Genomic DNA, 21,497 nt, shown 5'->3' on the forward strand with positions numbered 1-21,497 from the left:
AGCAAGAGGTTTAAGGAGATAGGAGGGAATAGGGTCAAGAGGGCAAGTGGTAGATGGAGAAGACGAGAGCAGCAGTGCCACATCCTCCTTTTACAGCTAAAAAAGAGTCAAGGAAGACAAGAGGAGAGTTAAAAAGAGGTGTAGGATGGGAGGAGGAAACAGAGGGGATGTCCTGACATATGGATTCCACCTTTTCCTTGAAATAGTCAGCAAAGTCCTGAGGTGAGATGGAGGAGGAAGAGGCGGCAGCTGAGGGTGGTCTGAGTAAGAGTCAAAGACAGAGAAGAGTCGGTGTGGGTTAGACTTGTGCATGTTGATTAGTGAAGAAAAATATGGTTGTTTAGCCCGAGAGTTGGCAGAGTTGAAACAGGATAGCATAAATTTGTAGTGAAGGAAATCTGCTCGAGTGTGAGATTTCCAACAGAGGCGTTCAGAGGAACGAGTGCAGGAAGGCAGCATGCGCTTGTGGGAATTTTAGCCAGGGTCTGGGGTTAGAAGGGCGAGAACGGCAGAGAGACAGCGGGGCATGTAGATCAAGAGAGGAGGATATGGCAAATTTGTAGTTCTTAATCAGGTTGTTAGGGTCTGGAGCAGGTCTGAGAGAGGGAGGAGCGTAAAGTGGAAACAAAAGCTGGTAAGTTATCTCATCTGGAATACCTGGGAAACAAGTTAATCTAAACATATTTAGCTCTCTCGCAAAAGCAAAGTCAGGCTCTTAGTGGGAGGGAGTTATCAAAAATACAAATCTCAAACTTAAGCCACAAAGTTTGTCCAAAATGCAACAATGTCGCCTGAACTTCTTTTGAAAATTAACCTTTTTTTTTATTGAGGTTGCAAACCGAACATGGACAAGTTTGAACACTTCCAGTCTTTATCTCCAACTATTCGAATGTGTCAGAATGCCTGCGTGTACCTGTATTAGTAGACTTTGGGCATAGACATTTGTATTGTGTACCCTGCTTGTGGCTGATTTCCTGCTACTAATTCAGCCTACTGTAGTTGGCGATTCCCTCATGTGGACGCTTTATTAATCTTTATTATTCTTCTGTCAGGGTCAAGAATGCATGAATATTGTAGCAGGAAACTTTTCTTTTCAAGACCCGCATGGCATGACCATGCACTCCTTCCAGTGTAAACAAACAGTTTTTACGTTTGGTAGCTTTATTAGCACTATTATACCTAGGCTTTTCATACTGTAATTCGTCTCTATAGTTCTCATGTAGAATATTGCTGGACTATTTATTATTTACTCAATTATTTTGATATCTCTCTCGTTTGTGTTTTTAAACCCAATTTTTTTTAATACAACTAATACAGAAGTCTTGTGTTTGAACAAAATTGTAACTTAATTTAAGCTTTCACCCATAATTCATCCCTCCTGCTTTTGTTGCCATCTTATAACAATGCATATTAACCCTTCTATATGACCCCTGCCCATATGAGTATGAATTCCTAGGCGTACAGTTTTGTAACATACCCTTACTTTAAATGTGGAACACCATCATTGATATTATTGGGGATTTAAGTAGCAAACCCCAAAGGTGATGGGCAAAGGAACAAGAGATGCATACATTTATACGTCCCGATTGTATTTTAGGCCGACTCGTCATTTAAGTGTAAATGCAAGATATTATTTTCAGCGTAACTCAATAATGCAGCTGTGACATTTTCTTCCAACAAATTTACATTCATTTTTTTTTTTTAAATAAAATTAACTAGGAATGTTTAAGAGGATAAATATGGGGAAGTCACCTTCTTATAACAGAAAAAGAGTAAACATTACCTGAACACTGAAGCTGAGACAGAATCTGTGCTCCTTCAAACTGATGACTTGTCATTTTTAAATTGGGTTTGATGCAACGGATGAAGCTAGATCCCTGTGGGAAACCCAGTAAATAATTTGTATAAGAACACTGGTACTTTTTATATGGCTGTACCAAGCAAGAAACAAAAAAAGTTAGAACTAGGTCAACACATTCAAAATGTGCGCAAGCAAAATAATTCATTTACTAAAATGTAAAGGGAAAGAAAAATCACACATGATGCCTCACTCCTAATTCCCCAGCTCAGCAGCTCGATAATGTACAGTTCTCAGGTTTCCTTTTTTTTGCATTTTTTTTTATCTCTCACATTGATCCCGATCTGGAGAACTCTGTTTTCAAAAAAAGATCATTAACTTATAATGCAAAGCAACGGTGGCAGCAGAAAAGATGTCCATCCCAAATATATATCTTTATGTATTCTCCTGACTGGGTGGAACTGTTACAATGTTACTGATTAATGAACTTGGACAGAACGATAAATCATAGGAAACTTCCGTTTTTCCCCAAAATGCAAACATAATGGACACGCTCCTTTACAAAGCTCCACAAAAGGAAAGAAACGCATGAGTGGAGTGTTTTATATATATAAAACACACACAAAGAGTAGCGCTAGATAGTTAGTGATTAAAGTGATACATTTGAAACATTATGTGAATAAATGTTAAGATGATTAAATAACTTATTAACTGTGATGAGATTACTAATTAATCTAAATAAACATATATTCTATAGTGCCAAATTGTGATATTGCAATAGATATTAATATAAAAAATAAAGATATAGATAGATAGATAGATAGATAGATAGATAGATAGATAGATAGATAGATAGATAGATAGATAGATAGGATAGAAATGTGAAGTCCAATTGATCAAACTTGATACAGTTCCAAAGAAGTCCAGAGAAGGAAACCCAGCAATGAGATCTTAGGAGTATAATGCCGCTTCAAAACAAGTGGTGTAACCTCCCACTGATGCATTTACTTGGGATCATTGTTTTAATAAATTTGCCATATTTTTTATACAGTCACGCGCTATGGAGTTTGCGCTTTTTTTTGTTTTTTTTTTTATCTATAGATATATATAGTTTGTGCTTGGATCCGTGTTTAAATTGGGCAAAAAAATGCAACAATCTTTGAAATCCTATCTTTTTAGTACCAAAATGCTTCTTGAAAAAAATTGGGACTCTTTGCAAGCTGTTTCCCTTTTTAAACCATCAACAAGACAATTATACAGATGCATAAGGGGATAGCATTGGCCTGTCGCCACGACATTTTTACAGCAGCAGTCACACTAAATTACACACTTATAGTCAAGGCCTTCAGTGATGCAATCTCTACCTTTTATGCTTGTTTTGCCAGGGGCATGTTTATTCATAGATTTCAAACTTACTTTGATTAGGGTCGAGTTAGTAAATAATAATAAAAAATAAAAAAATCTTAAATATGCCCATGTTCGACTTGGTCAGTATTTCTATTTAAAAAAAAAACACTGTAGGTTTTCACATTTGAGGAGTGAGTGATCAGGATAAAGAAAAATGAAAAATAACTTTTTAAAAGTAAGAAAATAAGACCGCTTAGTTTAAAAAATAACTACTGTACTTTCAAATCCCTTTGTTTAATACATTATGGCATCACTTTACAGAGAGACAGAATGTGCTATATAAAGCTCAACCCCCTCATAACGCTGTGCTTGGGGTTCAAAGAATCACATCGCGTTATAAGCGGATTGCTTTAGAAATAATGTACGCATGTATGCATTGTACAATAAAGTATTTAAGATACCAATAATCCTGTTATAAAGTATTCATATATACGAAAATTGGGAGCCACGCTTGCATCGCGTTGTAACGGATCTCGTTATAACAGGGTTGAGCTGTACACAATGTTCTGACAATTCAACAGTTGTGATCACTTATAAGTTATAAAGCAATACTCCAGTCATTTTACTACAGCCCAAACATATAGTATGGCTTACATGAATATTTTGTTGAAATATAATCCATGCGCCTAAAGCTTTGAGTATTTGCATCTTTATCGTCTTGCTAATTTGTTTTTCTATTTGGCTATCACACTTACTTTGAGTCTATCCTGTATAACTGCTTAACAGCAGTACTGCAGCATTAATGGAGGCTCATTGCTTTCAGGATTCTAAAAACATGCTCAAACTATGGCGCAGGGCACAGTGACGCTTTGCAGGTGGAAATGTCGCTATGTACCCTGTGCTTTCATAGCTGGGCTACTCCATGGAAATTATGATTCACCATTAATCCCATTCCAATTAATATAGTCCAAAATGTTTTGACTTATTTACTTGTGTTTTACCTATATATTTCCTTTGCAAATGTTATCCTGGCGACATACTGTATCTCACTGTGAAATCCTCCATTAGGGTTTGTGTTTGTATAAATAAATAACAAATATTAATGTAAGAGCATTTTTGTGATTTGGCCAATTGTTTTACAACCCAAGCCTGATCACTGGGCCTCCATTCACTGTGAAACCCCTAACTAGCATTTTATGGCAGTACTAGATCCAGTGATTTTCACTGTTGGGTTTTCAGGTCTACATTTGTAAAGTGCCTCAACGCATATTAACCCCTCGAGTGCCAGAAAGGCCAACATCAAACTGCCTCGAAGAAATGCAATGATGTCCCCTCTGGATCTCAATTAGTTAATTTGTGAAATAACTGTTAAACATGTTAGAAAACTCAGGTGTTACATGGCTGTGCTTTGACGGAAACTGACATATGCTGCTTTTAATTAGACTGAGCTTTAAGGTGAGTTTCGTCGCCTACAAACCATTTATTTAATGTGGTGGCTTGATTTTATTAATTAGATGAGGGATAGTGGTGCGACATTACTGGGAAGTACTTAGTATGATGATGCATTGTATGTGGTCTATTATATGAAAACACGGGATGGGGTGTGAGTCATAAAGGGCAAATAGACCATAAAAAACATGCAGATTAATAATAAGCAGAAAACAAAAGGGCCCCGAGTATGCATTCAATATATCGTTGGGATACTTTTGCATGCTGTTATAATTGTATATTATTCCAATTCATTTATAAGACCCAATAGAAGTCAAAATTCTATTTTTAGATTGAAACTACATTGTATGTTTTGGGTCTGTGCAAAGAGGACCATACAAAGTGAAAGGCAGTAATACCCACTATTGTGCTTTTCTTTGTGTCAGCGGTTTTCAACCTTTTTTTAGTTAAGGAACCCTATAATTATATTGTGAAATTCTGCGGAACCCCAACCCTCTCCAATAGGGCATGTGAGATCAGATGCATTGTAAGGAACCCCAACCCTCTCTAATAATGTGCCTGAGATCAGATGCATTGTAAGGAACCCCAACCCTCTCTAATAATGTGTCAGATCAGGTGCATTGTAAGGAACCCCAACCCTCTCTAATAATGTGTCTGAGATCAGATGCATTGTAAATTCTTATGTATTTGGTACAATTTAAAAATTACCTGAAAATTAAAGGGAACCCTTTAGAGATAGCCGGGGAACCCAAGGTTTCCTAGGAACCCCGGTAGAAAAACACTGGTTTATGTTAAGAACAGGAGTGATTATTAAAACAAAGATCAAAGAACAAGAGAAATGCATCAGAGCTGTCACTATATACTTACAGTGCTGTGAAGTTTTTCAAGTAGCAAATTTAACTGAGTCTGTAAACAAAAGAAAACAATAATAGAGGTCACATTTAGCACGTATGAGACAGGCAGTCCTGTTGCGAGTGCAGCAAATCTGCATGCAGTACGGTGCCACATTTGCATGCATTACTGTTAGCAGTGCACGGATTTCTTTACTATCACGGCACATGGAAGTGCAGTCAGAACTCCAAGGGATTACGAAAGCTGTAATAAACATAAGCGCTTAGGTGCAATACATAGATTGCTACTCACTATCCACGAGAGGAATAGCTGAACCTACACCTAGTTTCTGTAAAGAAAGCACAAGAATCACTAAATAGGAGGAGAAAAAAAAAACACAATCAAGAAATATCTCAAAGCTATAAACTGAAGCTTTAATTTCTAGGAAACACAGAAAGGCCTGCTCACTCAAGGTCAGATCTAAGGTGCGTGTTGACACTGAAAATAGTACAGCCGCGGGCTCGAGTCTGTCGTCCACATTATTGGGGGCATACCCTTGACATGACAGAGTATTCCTGTGATGTCAGGTGACATGATCCTGGTCTGGGGCTGCTCTGGTCTGCCCCAGGATCATGGTAAATGTACTAAATAAGAGGACAGCCATGCAAAAACAGCAACTGTAAAAACCCAATTTACATTACATGGCTTTCCTGGATTTAATGGTTGTTCTTGTCTTGAACAAGGTATATTGTTGAAGCATACATACTGTAACATGCACTGCCAGGCTTTTGTTGTCTCAGAGCGAAACTAATTTGATACAGTATCGGCTATCAAATTAGCAGACCGCCAGGGAAAACCTTTTCTGGAAGCAATTGCGGAAGCCATGTAAAAATACAGGTTTCACCTCGATTTCAGGACGACAGTGTTTTTTGTTAAACTGGTATAGGTGCAATATGTATGCATGCATGTCTATTTATATAGTGCCATTAAAGTACATAGCACGTCACAGCCGTACTACACGTGACAATCATATAAATAACAAATACAAATAATAGATCATGGGAATAAGTGCTTTAGACATAAAACATTAAGGAAAAGGAGTCCCTGCTCCGAAGAGCTTACAATCTAATTGTTAGGTAGGAAGAATGTACAGAGGCAGTAGGAGGGTGTTCTGGCAAGTGCGTCTGCAAGGGGCCAAGGTGTATGTATGAGGTGTATAGTATTAGTCACGGAGCTGGTACTGATGTGTATCCCTCTGGAGAGCATCCTTCAAGGATGTGACGGGTTCTAGTCCCACAGCAGCACGATCACTGTTTAGCTACATCGCTCTAACCAAACATATCAGAACCAGTATTTTCTTTTTTTTAGCATAGGTGGGAATCAAGGGGTATCTGGACCCACTAGTTTCCAAGATGTACCTGGAAATGAAGCACCACTACTGTCCCCTCAGGGTAAGTGAAAAGGTGGTTTAAACCACTCGCGGTACACAGGCCGCCAGGAAGAAGAATGTGACCAATGTCACGCAGGGTATTTAAACATACCAGGAAGTAGCAGTGCAAGCATTCCCAGAATGCACCTCAGTAACCAGGGGGTCCCAGGAGCGGAAATTAATACGGTTCACAGGATAACGTAGTAAAGATGCTATTTCTAAATAACACCATTTATTACTTGAGTAACAGAAATGCAAGGGAAAAAATGTGTTTTAGGTCTTCGCAGTGCAGTGGTTAATATTGATTTAAGCAAATGGGACTTTGATGTCTCTTTCCAAGCTTTAAATGCCTCAGTACAGCGACAAAACAACCAACATCGCCCAAAACTAACCACAAGTTTGGCAAGCTTCCAGTTGGTGTTATTTCTACTTAATATGACACTATTTGCTTCTCTTTTATTCATGTTTCTTGTGACATTCTCTGCACTACCAGTTTAACATTCTGGAGGTCAATAGTTCCCCAACTGCTTTAATTGCACCACTTGTACCACCTTTCACTAACCTATGTAATACATCACATCAATACAAACTGCTCATGCAGAGTAGAGAGAAAAGGAAAAACAAAGAGAGAAATAAACTGTGATATGGAAGTGCAGTTAAGATGTAGTTCTACTGTATTCAAAAGCTGCAGTTCAAGCTGCCGTTTGTGCATCAATACAATCTGCACACTAACAACTGATTAGCTATGCTGCAGATCGATCCGTTCTCCTGTAATCAATCGCTTGCTTGCTCAGGGCTATTTAATTCAGTTCTTGCACAGCATTTTGGGCAATGTAGTCCTGGAATATGATTAAACAAAACAAAGAACAGCGCACAACGCTCATCGTGAATTATAGAAGTACAATTTTATAATAAAAAAAGGTTCAAGGTGCTGCGTACATAAAGCAAGTTGAAAACAGGCACAGAATAAATACTGGTATCTGTTACCACTCCAGACAACTGGAACACGCAGGAACAGCAGGTTTACGTCCACTTCAGGGAGCTGGAACACGCAAGGACAGCAGGTAAGGATATCTTAGGTCCACTTCCGCAGTCTGCACATGGATGGTCTACAAAGTCCTTGCTAGACACAAAGCACACTCGGAGAGCCCAGTGGGTTATACCACTAGTACCAAGTACAAGCTGGAGCTCCGCCGGGACAGAAGTCTGTAAGGATCAGCTCACAGCCTCGTGGGACAGCGTCTGACGTCAGACCTGCAGCGTCGCGCTGACTGGCGTCGGGTGAAGATGACGTCACCGCCTGCGTGTCAAATCGGCAAAAGTCTCTGAAAGGCTGCTAAACCACCGAAAACTTGCCAAATGACAATAAAATCATACAGATTAGAGAGTGGTGTGTTCCAACGCGTTTGTATTAAAGCATTGCAGTATTTGAGTAACTAATTATGTACACAGCTGTATGCTAATTGCAGCTAATGACGAGCTGCCATTGGATTATTGGGCAGCCAATCACAGGTCATTGAGTGGTATTTATTTTGAGCATTAATTTAGCAACTTTATTCCCTGAAGTAGTAGCCGTTTAGCGCTACGAAAGGCGTTGGAATACACCACTAATCTGTATGATTTTATATTCATTTGGCAAGTTTTCGGTGGTTTAGCAGCCTTTCGCCGATTTGACACGCACGCGTTGACGTCATCTTCACCCGACGCCAGTCAGCGCGACGCTGCGACGCTGCAGGTCTGACGTCAGACGCTGTCCCACGAGGCTGTGAGCTGATCCTTACAGACTCCTGTCCCGGCGGAGCTCCAGCTTGTACTTGGTACTCAAGGTATAACCCACTGGACTTTCTGAGTGTGCTTTGTGTCTAGCAAGGACTTTGTAGACCATCCATGTGCAGACTGCGGAAGTGGACCTAAGAAATCCTTACCTGCTTTCCCTGCGTGTTCCAGCTCCCTGAAGTGGACGTAAACCTGCTGTTCCTGCGTGTTCCAGTTGTCTGGAGTGCTAACAGGTACCAGTATTTATTATAAAATTGTACTTATATAATTCACGATGAGCGTTGTGCGCTGTTCTTTGTTTTGTTTTGTCTAGCTACCCAGGGTCTTGGGCTACCCTCTGTACAGCAGCAGACGCTCCTATTTGATTGGTAACACAGTTATTACATATCACTCATTTGGGTTTATAGTGGTACTGTATAATCACTACTATATCACATATATTAATTCATTTTAGTTGCGCACCTGTATTGTTATTTTCTGGAATATGATTGACTGGGCAGTTACTAGACAATTGGTGGACTGCTAGAGAGAGGGCGGGGCTCAAGAGCCAGAGCCTATCAGAAGGGGAAGGGGCTGGGACTTTGGAAATGCTTCCTACATTAGAAACATTAAAAATGTCTTTAAAACACACAAGCGACCCCCCCCAGCCATAGGCGGGGGGGTTTCATGACCGGGGGGGGGGTGGCCTTCTCCCCCCTGGCCCGCCCCCGCATCGCCCTCCCCTGGCCGGGGGAGGAGCCAACCGGGGTTTTTTAAGGCCAAGCTGGCGGGGGCAAGTCCTCTTTGCCTCCCGCCAGCGAATTCCCACCCACCCATCCCCTTAATTAGGTTGGGGCAATCTAGCGGTAACCGTTAACGAAGCGTGGGCGGGGGATTTGTAACATGGGACATGTACAGTATGTGTTGGTAATGCTTCTCTGTTCTGTTGCAGTATGGAAGTCTGTTACTCTGCTGATCTTGAAAGGAACAAGGTTCCAAGCAGGAGGGGTCGTTGACCAGTTTGCCTTTGTCGCGGCGGCTCGTGGGGGGTAGGTGCTTGTTCTTGCCAGACTGGAGCTGGGCCGTTTGAGCTCGGGGGGAGCACGAGTGGGCGAGGTCAGATATTCATGACGTCGATAACCCGCTCGCGCAGACGGCAGCGGCGCGGGGCCGGCTGACCCTCCCCTCCCCCTCCTGGGGAAAGTACACTCTGGCGAGGAGTGGCATTTACCCCTCGTAGTTTATGTATTAATAAAATAGCCGCGGCCAATTTTTACCTCCAGTTTACCGTCTCCTGTCGTTATTGGGTTATGTAAGGGGACAAAGCAGGCGGGCGGGGGGAACCGCCTGACCGCCTCCCTGGTCATGTAGGATATTGCTTGAACTGCTGCTTTAATCCGAGAGAAGTATAGATTTGCTATAGAGTGTGACACCATTTAATGCAGAAACAGGAGAGTTCTTCCTACAGTGCATGAAGCGATAGTGCTATCAAAACCTCACAGGTCTTTTCTGCATGTGTGCCGTCATCTATTATTTCACTCTTTTGGTCAATTAAAAGGGAGGGAAGTAAATTGAAGTATAAATGTCATGAGAAACCATTAAACAATACAATTAGGCGAATTTTTTTTTTTTAATGATTTAATTCAAAGCAAAATCAGATTGGGAATAATGGTTTTCAATCCTGATGATATAAAAAATATGGATGTGAATAGCAGCCAGTCAAAGAGCAGTTGGCATTTTCTTCCTCAGGATAGTTATTCATTGAAATAGGCCAGTACTTTGGGCCACCAACAGATCAGGTTTTCCGGATATCCCTGCTTCAGCACAGGTGACTGAGCCACCTGTGCTGAAGCAGGGATATCCTGAAAACCTGACCTGTTGGTGACCACCCTTGGTGTAGAGAGAAAAAAAAAAGTGCATATATAAAATCAACAGCAGGCACTGTAGAGAGAAACCGGGCTGAAGATCTAAAAGTCTTGATTTACCTGTTGCCTGAATTCCCTGTTAATGCACTGTACCCATCCAACACTAGAATATTCCATCAAGAATAAGACAGAAGCACAAGGAAACCGGATGGAACACAAAACAGTGTACTTTATGGTACGCAGGAGAGAGAAGAAATCAGGAGAAGAATTGAGTGCCCCTGCAAGCCTTTCAAAGGGAAGAACATAGAGAAAGAGAATTTTAATAGAAACACCATATTTTAAAACCGCAATCCGTCCCAGGAGCATATATAAATGTCACTCCTGTAATGTTAGCATCTTGCCCCTGAGCATGCCCTGCTCTTTTTTTTTAATGTTTTTTTTTTTTTGAGTGTGTTAAAAATCAGGATTTTCCCAAGTTCTAGTTGTCTGAGTTTACCATGGTAACCTATAGACTGTACCGTGGTCTCTATCTTAACCTCCTGCAAGCATCACATTATAACCCATCGAGTGTCGTAGGAGCACGGCAGCCCCTCCAGCTCATTGAGGTCACTTGAGCACGGGGGGCGTTTGCAGGAAACTGAAGAAGAGTTGTCCCAGGGTCGGCTTGATGGCGGTGCCAGCAGTGCTGTCGCACCGAGCCCCGCGATTACAGAGGCCTCGCACCCACCACCATAACATTTAAACTGATTGCCAGGGGACAGCGCAGGGCCTCTGTAAAATCCTGCGCCTTATCTTCTCCTTGTGACGACGCGCCGTCATAACATGTTGACGTCACATGGATGCGTCGCCATGACAACGCAACATCACATGAAGAAGCGTCACCATGACAATGTGATGTCACGTAATGCCGAGACGTCACGTAACGCCGAGACGTAGCTGGAGGTAACGGCGGTGATGAACAGGAGGAGATGGCGGAGAAGGTAAGAGGCCCCACGCTCTCCCCTGGCAGAGAGCCCCACCAAACTTCATGTTCTCCTCCGTTTACTCACTGGACAGATCACATCCTGCGCTCCATGGAAATGCAGGGCGCGATCAGAGCAGCAGAAAAAACCCTCAGTTGGGCCCACCATACACAGTCCTGGGGCCCCCAAGGGGTTAAAATAAAAACAGCGTTGGAAAGGGCAAGGAAAGATCTTTTAAAGTACATACGGTCAGTGCAGACTGCTGCTTAAATGTATAATCCCTAGTCTTTTAACATGGTATATCAACATAAAGCACTTAGAAAACAATATGGGTTTGGTACATACACATTTTGCTTTGTATAAAGACATACTACACATTTGTTCAGGTTTTGCTACTTTGAAATGTTTTACATCTACATACCTTGAACTTGTTGCCCACGCTGATGAAACCAAGTTTTCCCGTCTTCTGTTTAGAGTCTTTGTTGTTATTGGCAGATTCAAATAATTCACGAATGAATTTATCCTTGGACTCGCATATGAGAGATTCAAGGGACATGTGCAAAGCATCATTATTTTTCTCCACAAACTGTTTCTGTAAAAAAAAAAAAGTGCCGGGGAGGATATGAACACAGAAAATATTTCACCTTTGTCTGTCCAGTACTTTGTTAACAAAGTAACCGACTAATACATTTTATAGTGGATCATATTTGAAAATACAGTGAACTTTCATTAAGAAGAACTGCATCTGCATAATATGCCTTAAAGAAGAAAGACTTTTTTCTAGGGGAAACATTTTGACTATAAACTAGCATGCCTATATGCCGATTTTATGTTGCATACACAATGCAGGCCTCTAACCCACAATAAGAGCAGATAAGTATCTCCGAAGACTGTCTCTGTGTTGTTGTATGAATGTGTCAACTGGCAATGGGCTTTAGGAGACGGAATGATTGTTCGTTGTCAATAATGGTTTGTTAATCTGTTTTCTAAGAATTACTCACTTTTTGATGGGAGTAGTTTTACTCAATATTGCTCTTTATATTAGCATGTTATTTTTTGCAGGAGAAAATCCTGTTTTGAGTCTCCTACTGAAAATGAACAGACTGCATCAAAAAATGTGCATTTTGGTACTTGAACTGAGATGCAAGTTAGAGAATTCTGGGCTACTGACTTAGAGCATTAGTGGTAGAGGGAAGTGTTTGGGGGGGAAACAGGTAATCAAATAGTAAAACACAACATGATTGTAACTTGTTTCAAGTAGAATTCCTTCAACTATGCAAGCATTCATTGTGAGTGTTTTTTTTGCCTGCCTGCCTGTTCTGCGCACAGCTTCTGTCTGGACTCAGTCATGTCTGGGACATGATAAGCATACAGACTGAGCCAATATGCAAGAGTTTGCCTCTTCCTATAAGGAAAAGATTACAACGTACACCTAAATGTTGTCTTTGTATAAATAGTTGGGATTTATGTACTATAGCTGTATTAGTAGCAGTCCATGCAGACTAGTCATGTACCTGTTTTGACAAGGAAAAAATATACTAATTATTAATGGTGAGATGAAGCAAGACATTTAGAAAACAGTAGGCTTAAGGTTGAACGGTACAGTATGTGGGAGCACATTTACTTTTGGTTTCCAATTATTCTGCTGCTCTAATTGACCTATAGAACGCAAACGTTATTTTGCATTTGTTTTCTTCCTAAAACATAACATTTCATATCAATGCCACAAAGGGTGATGTATTTAAAAATGTTTGCTACTTTAGCCATATGTGGGCTTACAATGCCCTTGTGATATTTTTCATGATGTTTTTAAACCATTCTAACCATAGGAAGAGAAGCAACAGGTCCAAAGTGCAAACTCTCTCTGGATTTTACATGAAAAACAGAAGAGATATGTAACCATGTTTCCCCCACCCTATGGTCGATTCCCCTGTTACCAGGTGTATGGTGCATGCTACCTGTTGGCTCACAAGAGGCTGAGGTGTCCGCCGATGTTTGTGGGGACTGCAGAACAGGCTTCTGGAGTAGCGCATCAGAATAATTAGAAACCAAAAGAAAATGCCCTCCCACATACTGTACCACTTTGACCTGAAGTTCACTTTGTGTTGAAATATGCTCTAAACTTCCATAGACCACGCGAGTTGGAATTTCCTACAGTAGTTTTTGGACTATTCCCCATTTTTTGCACTACAGTATATATCTTTTCTGATTTTTCATGTCAAATCCTGAGGAAGTTTGCGCTTTGGGCCTGTTACTGCTATACTGTGTGGATGTTGGGAGACATCCTCGTGAACAAGCTGCATCTTTCCCAGGAAGTGTGTGTGCTCGCGCGCGCACTTTTTTCCACTAAAATAATGATTATATTTGCCTAAATTGGGTATTATTTCACTTGCACATATATCATGGAGTTGTTCACTGCAAAGGACTATTTTTCTCTGGTTTCCTTTCTTTGTTAACCATAGGAAGACACTGAACTGTGAACTTCTACACATACGAGAATATCACAATAAACTAACAATGATTACACACAGAGTGGGTTGTTCATGAAACTGCAAAGGCAATGGGAGTCACCGTGTGACATTGCCCCAATCGGCACTATTGCAGCTTAATTTAAAAAAAAAAAAAAACAGAGACACTCCATCATATTCAACATTAGTTTCTGCAGATAAGGATTTCCTTTACACCCCCATGTAATTATGATGATATTTTCACTCCTCTGGTACTTTGTTAAAAATCATTGTATGTCGACTTTGCCACTCGGATAATATATACAGGCCACTGGCTGTGATCGGTATAAAGCATATCCATCACGATACACATTAACGAAAAGTTACGAGCTTGTTAATATGCATCATGATGGATATGCTTTATACCCACCACAGCCAGTGGCCTGTATATATTATCTGAGTGGAAGAGTCGACATACTGTTCTTTCTTCAGTTAAAAACCATTGTATAAGAGGAGTAAATGCAGATAGATAACATTACAGCCTTCTTACGCGCTTCAATTATAGCCAGCTATAAAGTAGCAGATCTCACTCTAGGCCCCTCATTTTATTTTAAAAGGACGGGAAACAGGGGGTCCCCAAAGAATTAACCAAATTAATTTCTTCTCCAGGACCCCCCTTGTTACTGAGACCTTACCGGGAAAGGTGCCACCAATACTTCCGCATATTTACCTTCCCTCCCCCCTCCCCCCCCCATTTCTCAGGCCTATAGGAGGCTTTGCTGCTTTCTATTAGCCTGCGTAATGCGAAAGATTTAAACTTCCATTTTGTTTAACCAGGAGACCACTGTACCGTCACTAAAAAACAAAACAAGTGGAGGGAACTGCGCCTTTAAGAAATGACCACCGTGGTCATTAGGTCTTCTGGTCCCCTTAATCTTTCGGTTACAGCTGCCAAATACTCGTGGTAGTAAATGAATGCACAAAAATCAGAGGAGTACAGAAGAAAATGCAGCTTACCGTTTCATAGCACACAGCTCCTGCAAAATGTCTGATAATGAAGCCCTCATCATCTCGGATATTCCTGTGAACAGTTAGTTTAGACTTTCTGGGAATCTGCAATAATAATAATAATAAAGAATAATATTGCAATACACACTGTATTCTCTAAACTGAATTAAAACTTCAAGCTCATTAGAATGTGATTGTTATACTGCTACAAATAACAGACATGCATTTCATGTGGCAAATCCATACAAATAGGATGCATAAAATGGGCACTAAGGAGGAAGCAAATGCAACCTAATTTAAATTAACTATGACCTTTTAAATACAAATTACACACATTTAAATCATACCATAAACATACATCATACTTGTAATCCACTTTGAGATAAACAAAAACGGTTTATTTGGTCAACTCCTGTTCACAGGGACAGCTTTTCTTTTGATCACAGCATTATTGAGCGCAATACAATGTGTTTCAAAAGCGGTATCCCGCCTTAAAATGTTTTTTTTCTTTTAATTACATTATCTGACTTGTTCCTTGGAGCCAAGCTGATCTACTTACAGGTCCACAGCACCGGTTCCAAAAAAGACTGCACTGTTTCTTCCAGACATGTGCCACTGTGCAAGTGGACTAAAGACTTCAAATCTTAGGAGGATGGATCGCTGCTTTAATGCAGACACTTCCCTAGAATTATATGCACAACAGAAGAGCCTAGTTATCTTACACAATAACAAAGTAACTTACAGTGAGGCGGAAATGGTCTTTGTGCTTCTGATGCACCACAGATGTGAAGTGCAGGTCGCTTGGTTGAGGGAGTCTGTTTTCTTCATCCAGAATATCAAGAACACCCACTAATTTTGCTTCAATCAGATCTGTGAAGAAACAACTGGGTATGTAAAACTAAAGGGAGATCATTTAAAATCTGAAATATTAAACAATAATTAAAAAAAAAAAAAACATTTTTAGTTGTATAAAATAATTAAATTGTCATACCCACTAAATTAAATGTAGAATTCTCCATGGCCATTCTTTGTGTTAACTAACCGAATCCAAATAAATTATTTTGTTCTACAATGCCAATAGGAAACGCTTCCTCTGCATTATCCATTATCGATGTTAAAAATACATTTCAAGGTGCTAACAATTCTTCCACCAGATAATTATCTCTGGACAGAGAATTGCACGGTGTCTCAGAAACAGAGGAAATTAAAATCTATGCAGGATTTTTCACCGTTACAAAACAATAGGATACGAAACCTCTTTTTTTAGTAGAAGGCAAATACATATCTTAGCAGTGTGCTATTATCTCCTCTAGCACTGAAGGTGGGAGACATTTTTTTAATATGAAAAAGAAAGAGGGGGGAAAAAATGAAGACCTCAACAAAATAAATAACACTGGAATAGAATAAAGAAACAAGGCAAGAAACAGGCAGTTGAGTTAGGAAGTATGTCATAGTATGTATAGGTCTCTAAGCCTCACTATTTATGCATTTTCCAACAGTGAGGGGCAGCAGCTAAAGCAATAAAGGTAAAGAATACCCAGCACTGTTATAGGAACATTAGATTATCTACCACACCTATGCAGTCCTGATTATCGACGTAGTGCACTTCATTCACACCAAGACCTTCTTTCTGATAAAGTTCTTGCTCCTAAAAAAAAATGAAACGCATAAACGGTGATAGAAACAAGTGCTGTCAGTCACACTTCGAAACACAGAAGTAGGGTTGCCAGGTGTCCAAATACCGGACAGTCCAGTTCAATAATGGACACTGTCCAGTAAAATATTAGAGGCAATAGCAGACAGGTATGTGTCCGGTATTACCTCTCCGGACATAGTGACTTGACAGGGTTGGGGTACCACAGGATTTCAATGAGCAAGGAGAGAGCAGGGCTGTTCCTAGGGGGCTGGGCAGCTTCCTCCAATCTTATTTGTGCATAACTCAGAAGCAGCCAATCAGGAGGCGGTTTCAGAAGCCTGGGGGTGGGTCCAAGGAGAGGAGGAAACAGCACGGAGAGGTGAGAGGTGTGTGTGTTTGTGTCTCTCTCTCGCACCTTTCACCAATGTGTCCAGTATTTTTGGAGACGCCATCTGGCAACCCTATATAGAAGTGACATACAGCTGCAATTGCCGGTTTTAGACTGCTTGTCGTGAGAATTCTGCACTAAAACCCATCCCACGCTGCGAGATTTCTGCAGCCAGACTAATGGCCCATCGGATTAACACAGAGGAGTCCCTGCATTTGAATGGGACCCGCGCTGTGTGAATCCTACCGGGCTGCGAGTCCCATTCAAACGCGGGGACCCCCACTGTGTTAATCCGATGGGCCATTACAGCCTTCTGTGGACCATCTCATGAGTTACCGCGAGATGGTCACAGATTTTCCTGGTCAAGCAGTCTAAAACCAGCAGCTGCATCTTTACTATAAAAGTGAAGTGTTCCGTCTTACAACCAACTCCTCTCCAACTTACTGTTTGCTGCCCAATTTAAAATACTTTTATTCAAAGTAGACCTACAATCATGTTTCTGAAAAGCAGAACTGCTGCCATGTTGTGTACAATACACATTGTCTTTTCTTATGTCTAGTTAAAGGATTTAACCCAGGTGCGGATTTAATTGCAGACTAAATTCAAACCATCAGACCTCAAAATATTAGAAGAAAACAGAGAAAAAAGTTATTTTATGTCAAATTTACTTAACTATGGTAGAACGCAGTAAACATCTTTATCAACAGGATGATTTACAAAAATATTAATCTGTGTATGAAGTATATAAAGTTAGTTAAAAGGTTGTACCACGAAAAAATATGTTTAATCAGGAAGGATAATTTGATACTTGCATACATAGCGATACACAAACATGTACCGGTGTGTGTGTGTGTGTGTGTGTGTGTGTGTGTGTGTGTGTGTGTGTGTGTGTGTGTGTGTGTGTGTGTGTGTGTGTGTGTGTGTGTGTGTGCGTGAATATGCATAGCTCGTGCATGCGCCTGTCACCACTTCCTGAACAGCAATACCGGCTCCCCACCTGTACCGAAGCATCGATAAGTGGGGGGAAAAAAAATTAGTGCTTCACTTTAAGTACATTTGCGCTTTACATATATGCTCTGGACCCATTGCGTACGTTAATGCGGGGTGGATAGATATACACCCCACCCCCCCGCATTAACGTACGCAATGGGTCTAGTACTTAAAGTGAAGCACTACCTTTTTGTATACCTTTTGTATATATATATATATATATATATATATATATATATATATATATATATATATATATATATATATATACATATATATATATATATACATATACATACACACACACACGCTACACGGACATCTGATCGAAAGAGGTATGCTACTCTGTGTAATGGTATATATGATGATGTTTTATGACCCAATAAAAATAATAATCGAGTAATAAATATAAACATTTAAAGTAGCCCTATTAATCAGAGGGCAAACTTGATTGTTTGCAGGTTTCCAATGCATTTTACAGAGGCAACATTAGACATAAATATTGTCGTACGTATATCAGCTGTCAGACCACACAAGCTCCTTCTTCGTCTGATGGATGAAAACAATTAATGTCAATTGCTATATTTCTACCAATTGTCATATTAACAATAGAAGTACATTTCCCAGTCCTTAGATGAGGACACAGAACAGAATGGGTTTCTCTCTTGGTAAATCACTGTCTGCAATGGGTTACTAACTATTTTCAAATGTCTGATCGCTTCTTTATTTCAGACGTACTGCAGATAGGCATAAGCGGCTAATACACAGCAAAGCTGCGGAAAATAGTAATCTGCAGTGTTAGAAATGTGCTCCGAATGCAAAAGAACATATGTTTAATATTGAGAGGATAAACTAAAGCTCCCCTTTAGCACTATTCAAATTAAAATCAGATTCAGCTAATCTAGTCATGATTTAAAATATTCGACAGACAGAAGGACCAACCCACTCTCGCACCTGACAAAAAACAACATTCATGTCTGTGCTCCTTGTGGGCAACTAGCTTTACCTACTATACCTGCAAATATTCCTATTTTGCTTTATTTAGGTATCCACAAACATTTTTTAACTCAATTTATATGGAGCATGCCTGGAAGGAGTAAAGTAGGTCTGTCTATCAAATACCTTGTATATATGCTAATATGTGTTTGTGGTGTGCATATATACTGTATGTACATAGACTTGTGTGTGTTGGCCAAAGATGGGTAATAAGGCTGGAAGCCATGGTTGAAATACAAATAAAACATGGTAATAAGTCATACATAAACCAACATTCCTATATATAAATATATAGACAATCGTACACACGAATCTAGGCCTAAATAATTATTAGTTTGTTTTTCAAGCACCAAAATATTCCAAAGCCCAGCACAATGGGATTACAAAGAGATGTAAATTACATAAATATAGTTACATACCAAATAAGAATGATTTATGAACCCAACTGTGGAATCCGACAAATATTTGGGGTGAAAACCATGCACTTAAATGTAAATGCTACTGTGTAAGGTGATCCTCGGTATCAGCAAACACATCAAAATCAAATGAACTATACATTCAACAGAGCTCTTTTAGAAGCCTGTGCTATTCCTCACCCCTCCCCCGTCACTGTCAGCATCTCCTCTGCAGGGCAGTAGTCCAGAGTGGTGCAGTCTCATTGGGGATTATTGGATCCTGCTATTTATAAGGTTCCCCTCCTTAATTTGACATTGGGTAGGAGCTGAAATTGTACGTGGTCCCACCATGCTGCTCTACACTGCGGTGTGGGCGAGGAATTTCTTTTTCAAACATTTCTCTCGCCCCATACAAAGCCAAAAAGGATGACCTATGATGATTCATAAGTTTAAAAGTTCAGATAAATCACAGTCCCCATTTCCTCTCAATTCTTGCAGATAAGCTTTCGCAACGTGAGGCAGGAACTATAACGAACTCTCATGCCAGTCCATTAGCAGATGTCACCATCTGCATTAAGATCCTCTCAAATCTATAAACCTTGAACTGCCATTCCCTATGCATTGTCATTTTAATAATTGAAGCATCCTTCTTGGCCCTGAGCTGAACGGTCACAGAACAGCTTGTTTAGTTTCTGTACTACCGATGGTTTCTGTCTAAGTACATTTGTGTCTGCAATGAGCTTCCAGGCATATTGTGAAATGTCCAATCTCTTCTGAGCAACTGAGGCCAGACAAGGTGCACGTACTGCAGCTTAGATACAGCACTGCAGAGGAACATACTTCTCCGTAGCTTCAGAAACAAGGTGTAACCCGTTAAATGCCAGAGGAGCTGGGGGGCCACGGCCTCTCCGGCTATCACGGGATTGCTCCGTCACTGACGGAAGGGAAGGGGAGGACACAGCCTCCTTCCTACCGCAAACATTGCGCATCGTGCCCTGAGCTCAACAGGACGCAATCTCCCCTAAGAGAATGAGATTATTAGCATTATTATTTTTTTCTACGTGGCCAATACATCATGGGGCACCCTGGGTGCCAGAACCAGTGGCTACTAGCTAAGTTATGCAGCACTGAAAGGCTTACATAAAGGGAAATGCCAGTACAATGCTGCATAACGTGCAGCCCAAAAAAACATTATTAAAATCTCTAGGTGACACCGATCACATTACTAGGTTACCGAGGGTTCACCGCAATGCAGATGTCACTACTGACGTAGTGTCTGCCGGCGGGCAGAGAGCAGGCACACATCGGGGCAGTATCTCGCTACCCTGAGCACCTGCGGGATTACCAGATGTAGCGATTCCGCTCCAGGAACAAATCTGAAGTTATCAGGATCCCAAACTACCCATTGTTCACTTTTATCCCCCCTCACTCATTTTACTTGTACCAGCAGCAGACTAAGCTTGATCCTGGTAGCCATTAAGTGCTAATGGTACAGTCATTTCAAAGACGCCTGTAGAAGCTTCATCTGATGCTTGTTATACTGATAAACTCTTAATCAAGAGTCTGGTGCATTAGTCACTATCATACAGCAAGCTGTCGATTCAGCAACTGTGTTTTCCTACAGGACTTTAGGGGGGCATATTATTGCCTTTATACTCTTGGGATATATGAGCACTGATTTACACTGTGTACCTGTGGTTCAATTATTCCCTTGTACACCTGCCTTAGGCTAAGGCCCCGCTCCCAGAGTCAGCGCACCCGCACTGCTGACAGGCGGGGCGCTGACATACACAGACCGCGATATGCGGTCTGTAGGGAGCGGGAGCCGGAGCGGGAGGTGGGCGGTTTGACAGGGAGGGGGGGCGTGGCTTGAGCGGAGGGACCCGCTACTCTCCCCCCCCCCCCTCCCTCCACGGACTCGGGCTGGAGCTGGAAAGTAAGTTTAAACACACACACGCAGGCACTCATTCATACACACGCGCACGCACACACGCACGCACGCACGCACGCACGCACACACACACACACACACACACACACACACAGGCAGGCAGGCACTCACGCACTCATACACACACACGCGCGCACAGGCAGGCACTCACGCACTCATACACACACACACACACACACACACACACACACACACACAGAGACAGAGGCAGGCACTCACGCACTCGGGCACACACATACACACACAGACA

General features: G+C 41.1%; 1 protein-coding gene across 10 annotated transcripts in view; it reads right to left on the minus strand.

Annotated features, from left to right (window-relative positions):
* MYO6 (myosin VI) overlaps positions 1-21,497 on the minus strand; it is a 188,087-nt gene that overhangs the window by 52,676 nt on the left and 113,914 nt on the right. For all 10 annotated transcript variants that reach the window (XM_075597977.1, XM_075597986.1, XM_075597984.1 and 7 more), the window contains exons 15-20: positions 16,467-16,539; positions 15,634-15,761; positions 14,901-14,996; positions 11,858-12,028; positions 5,462-5,500; positions 1,784-1,877 (exon numbers count right to left, since the gene is read on the minus strand). In XM_075597977.1, coding sequence (XP_075454092.1) covers positions 1,784-1,877; positions 5,462-5,500; positions 11,858-12,028; positions 14,901-14,996; positions 15,634-15,761; positions 16,467-16,539 — 601 coding nt within the window. The remainder of the gene's footprint in view (positions 1-1,783; positions 1,878-5,461; positions 5,501-11,857; positions 12,029-14,900; positions 14,997-15,633; positions 15,762-16,466; positions 16,540-21,497) is intronic.

The sequence above is a fragment of the Ascaphus truei genome, chromosome 4 (assembly GCF_040206685.1).
Source record: "Ascaphus truei isolate aAscTru1 chromosome 4, aAscTru1.hap1, whole genome shotgun sequence".
NCBI classification, from domain to species: domain Eukaryota; kingdom Metazoa; phylum Chordata; class Amphibia; order Anura; family Ascaphidae; genus Ascaphus; species Ascaphus truei.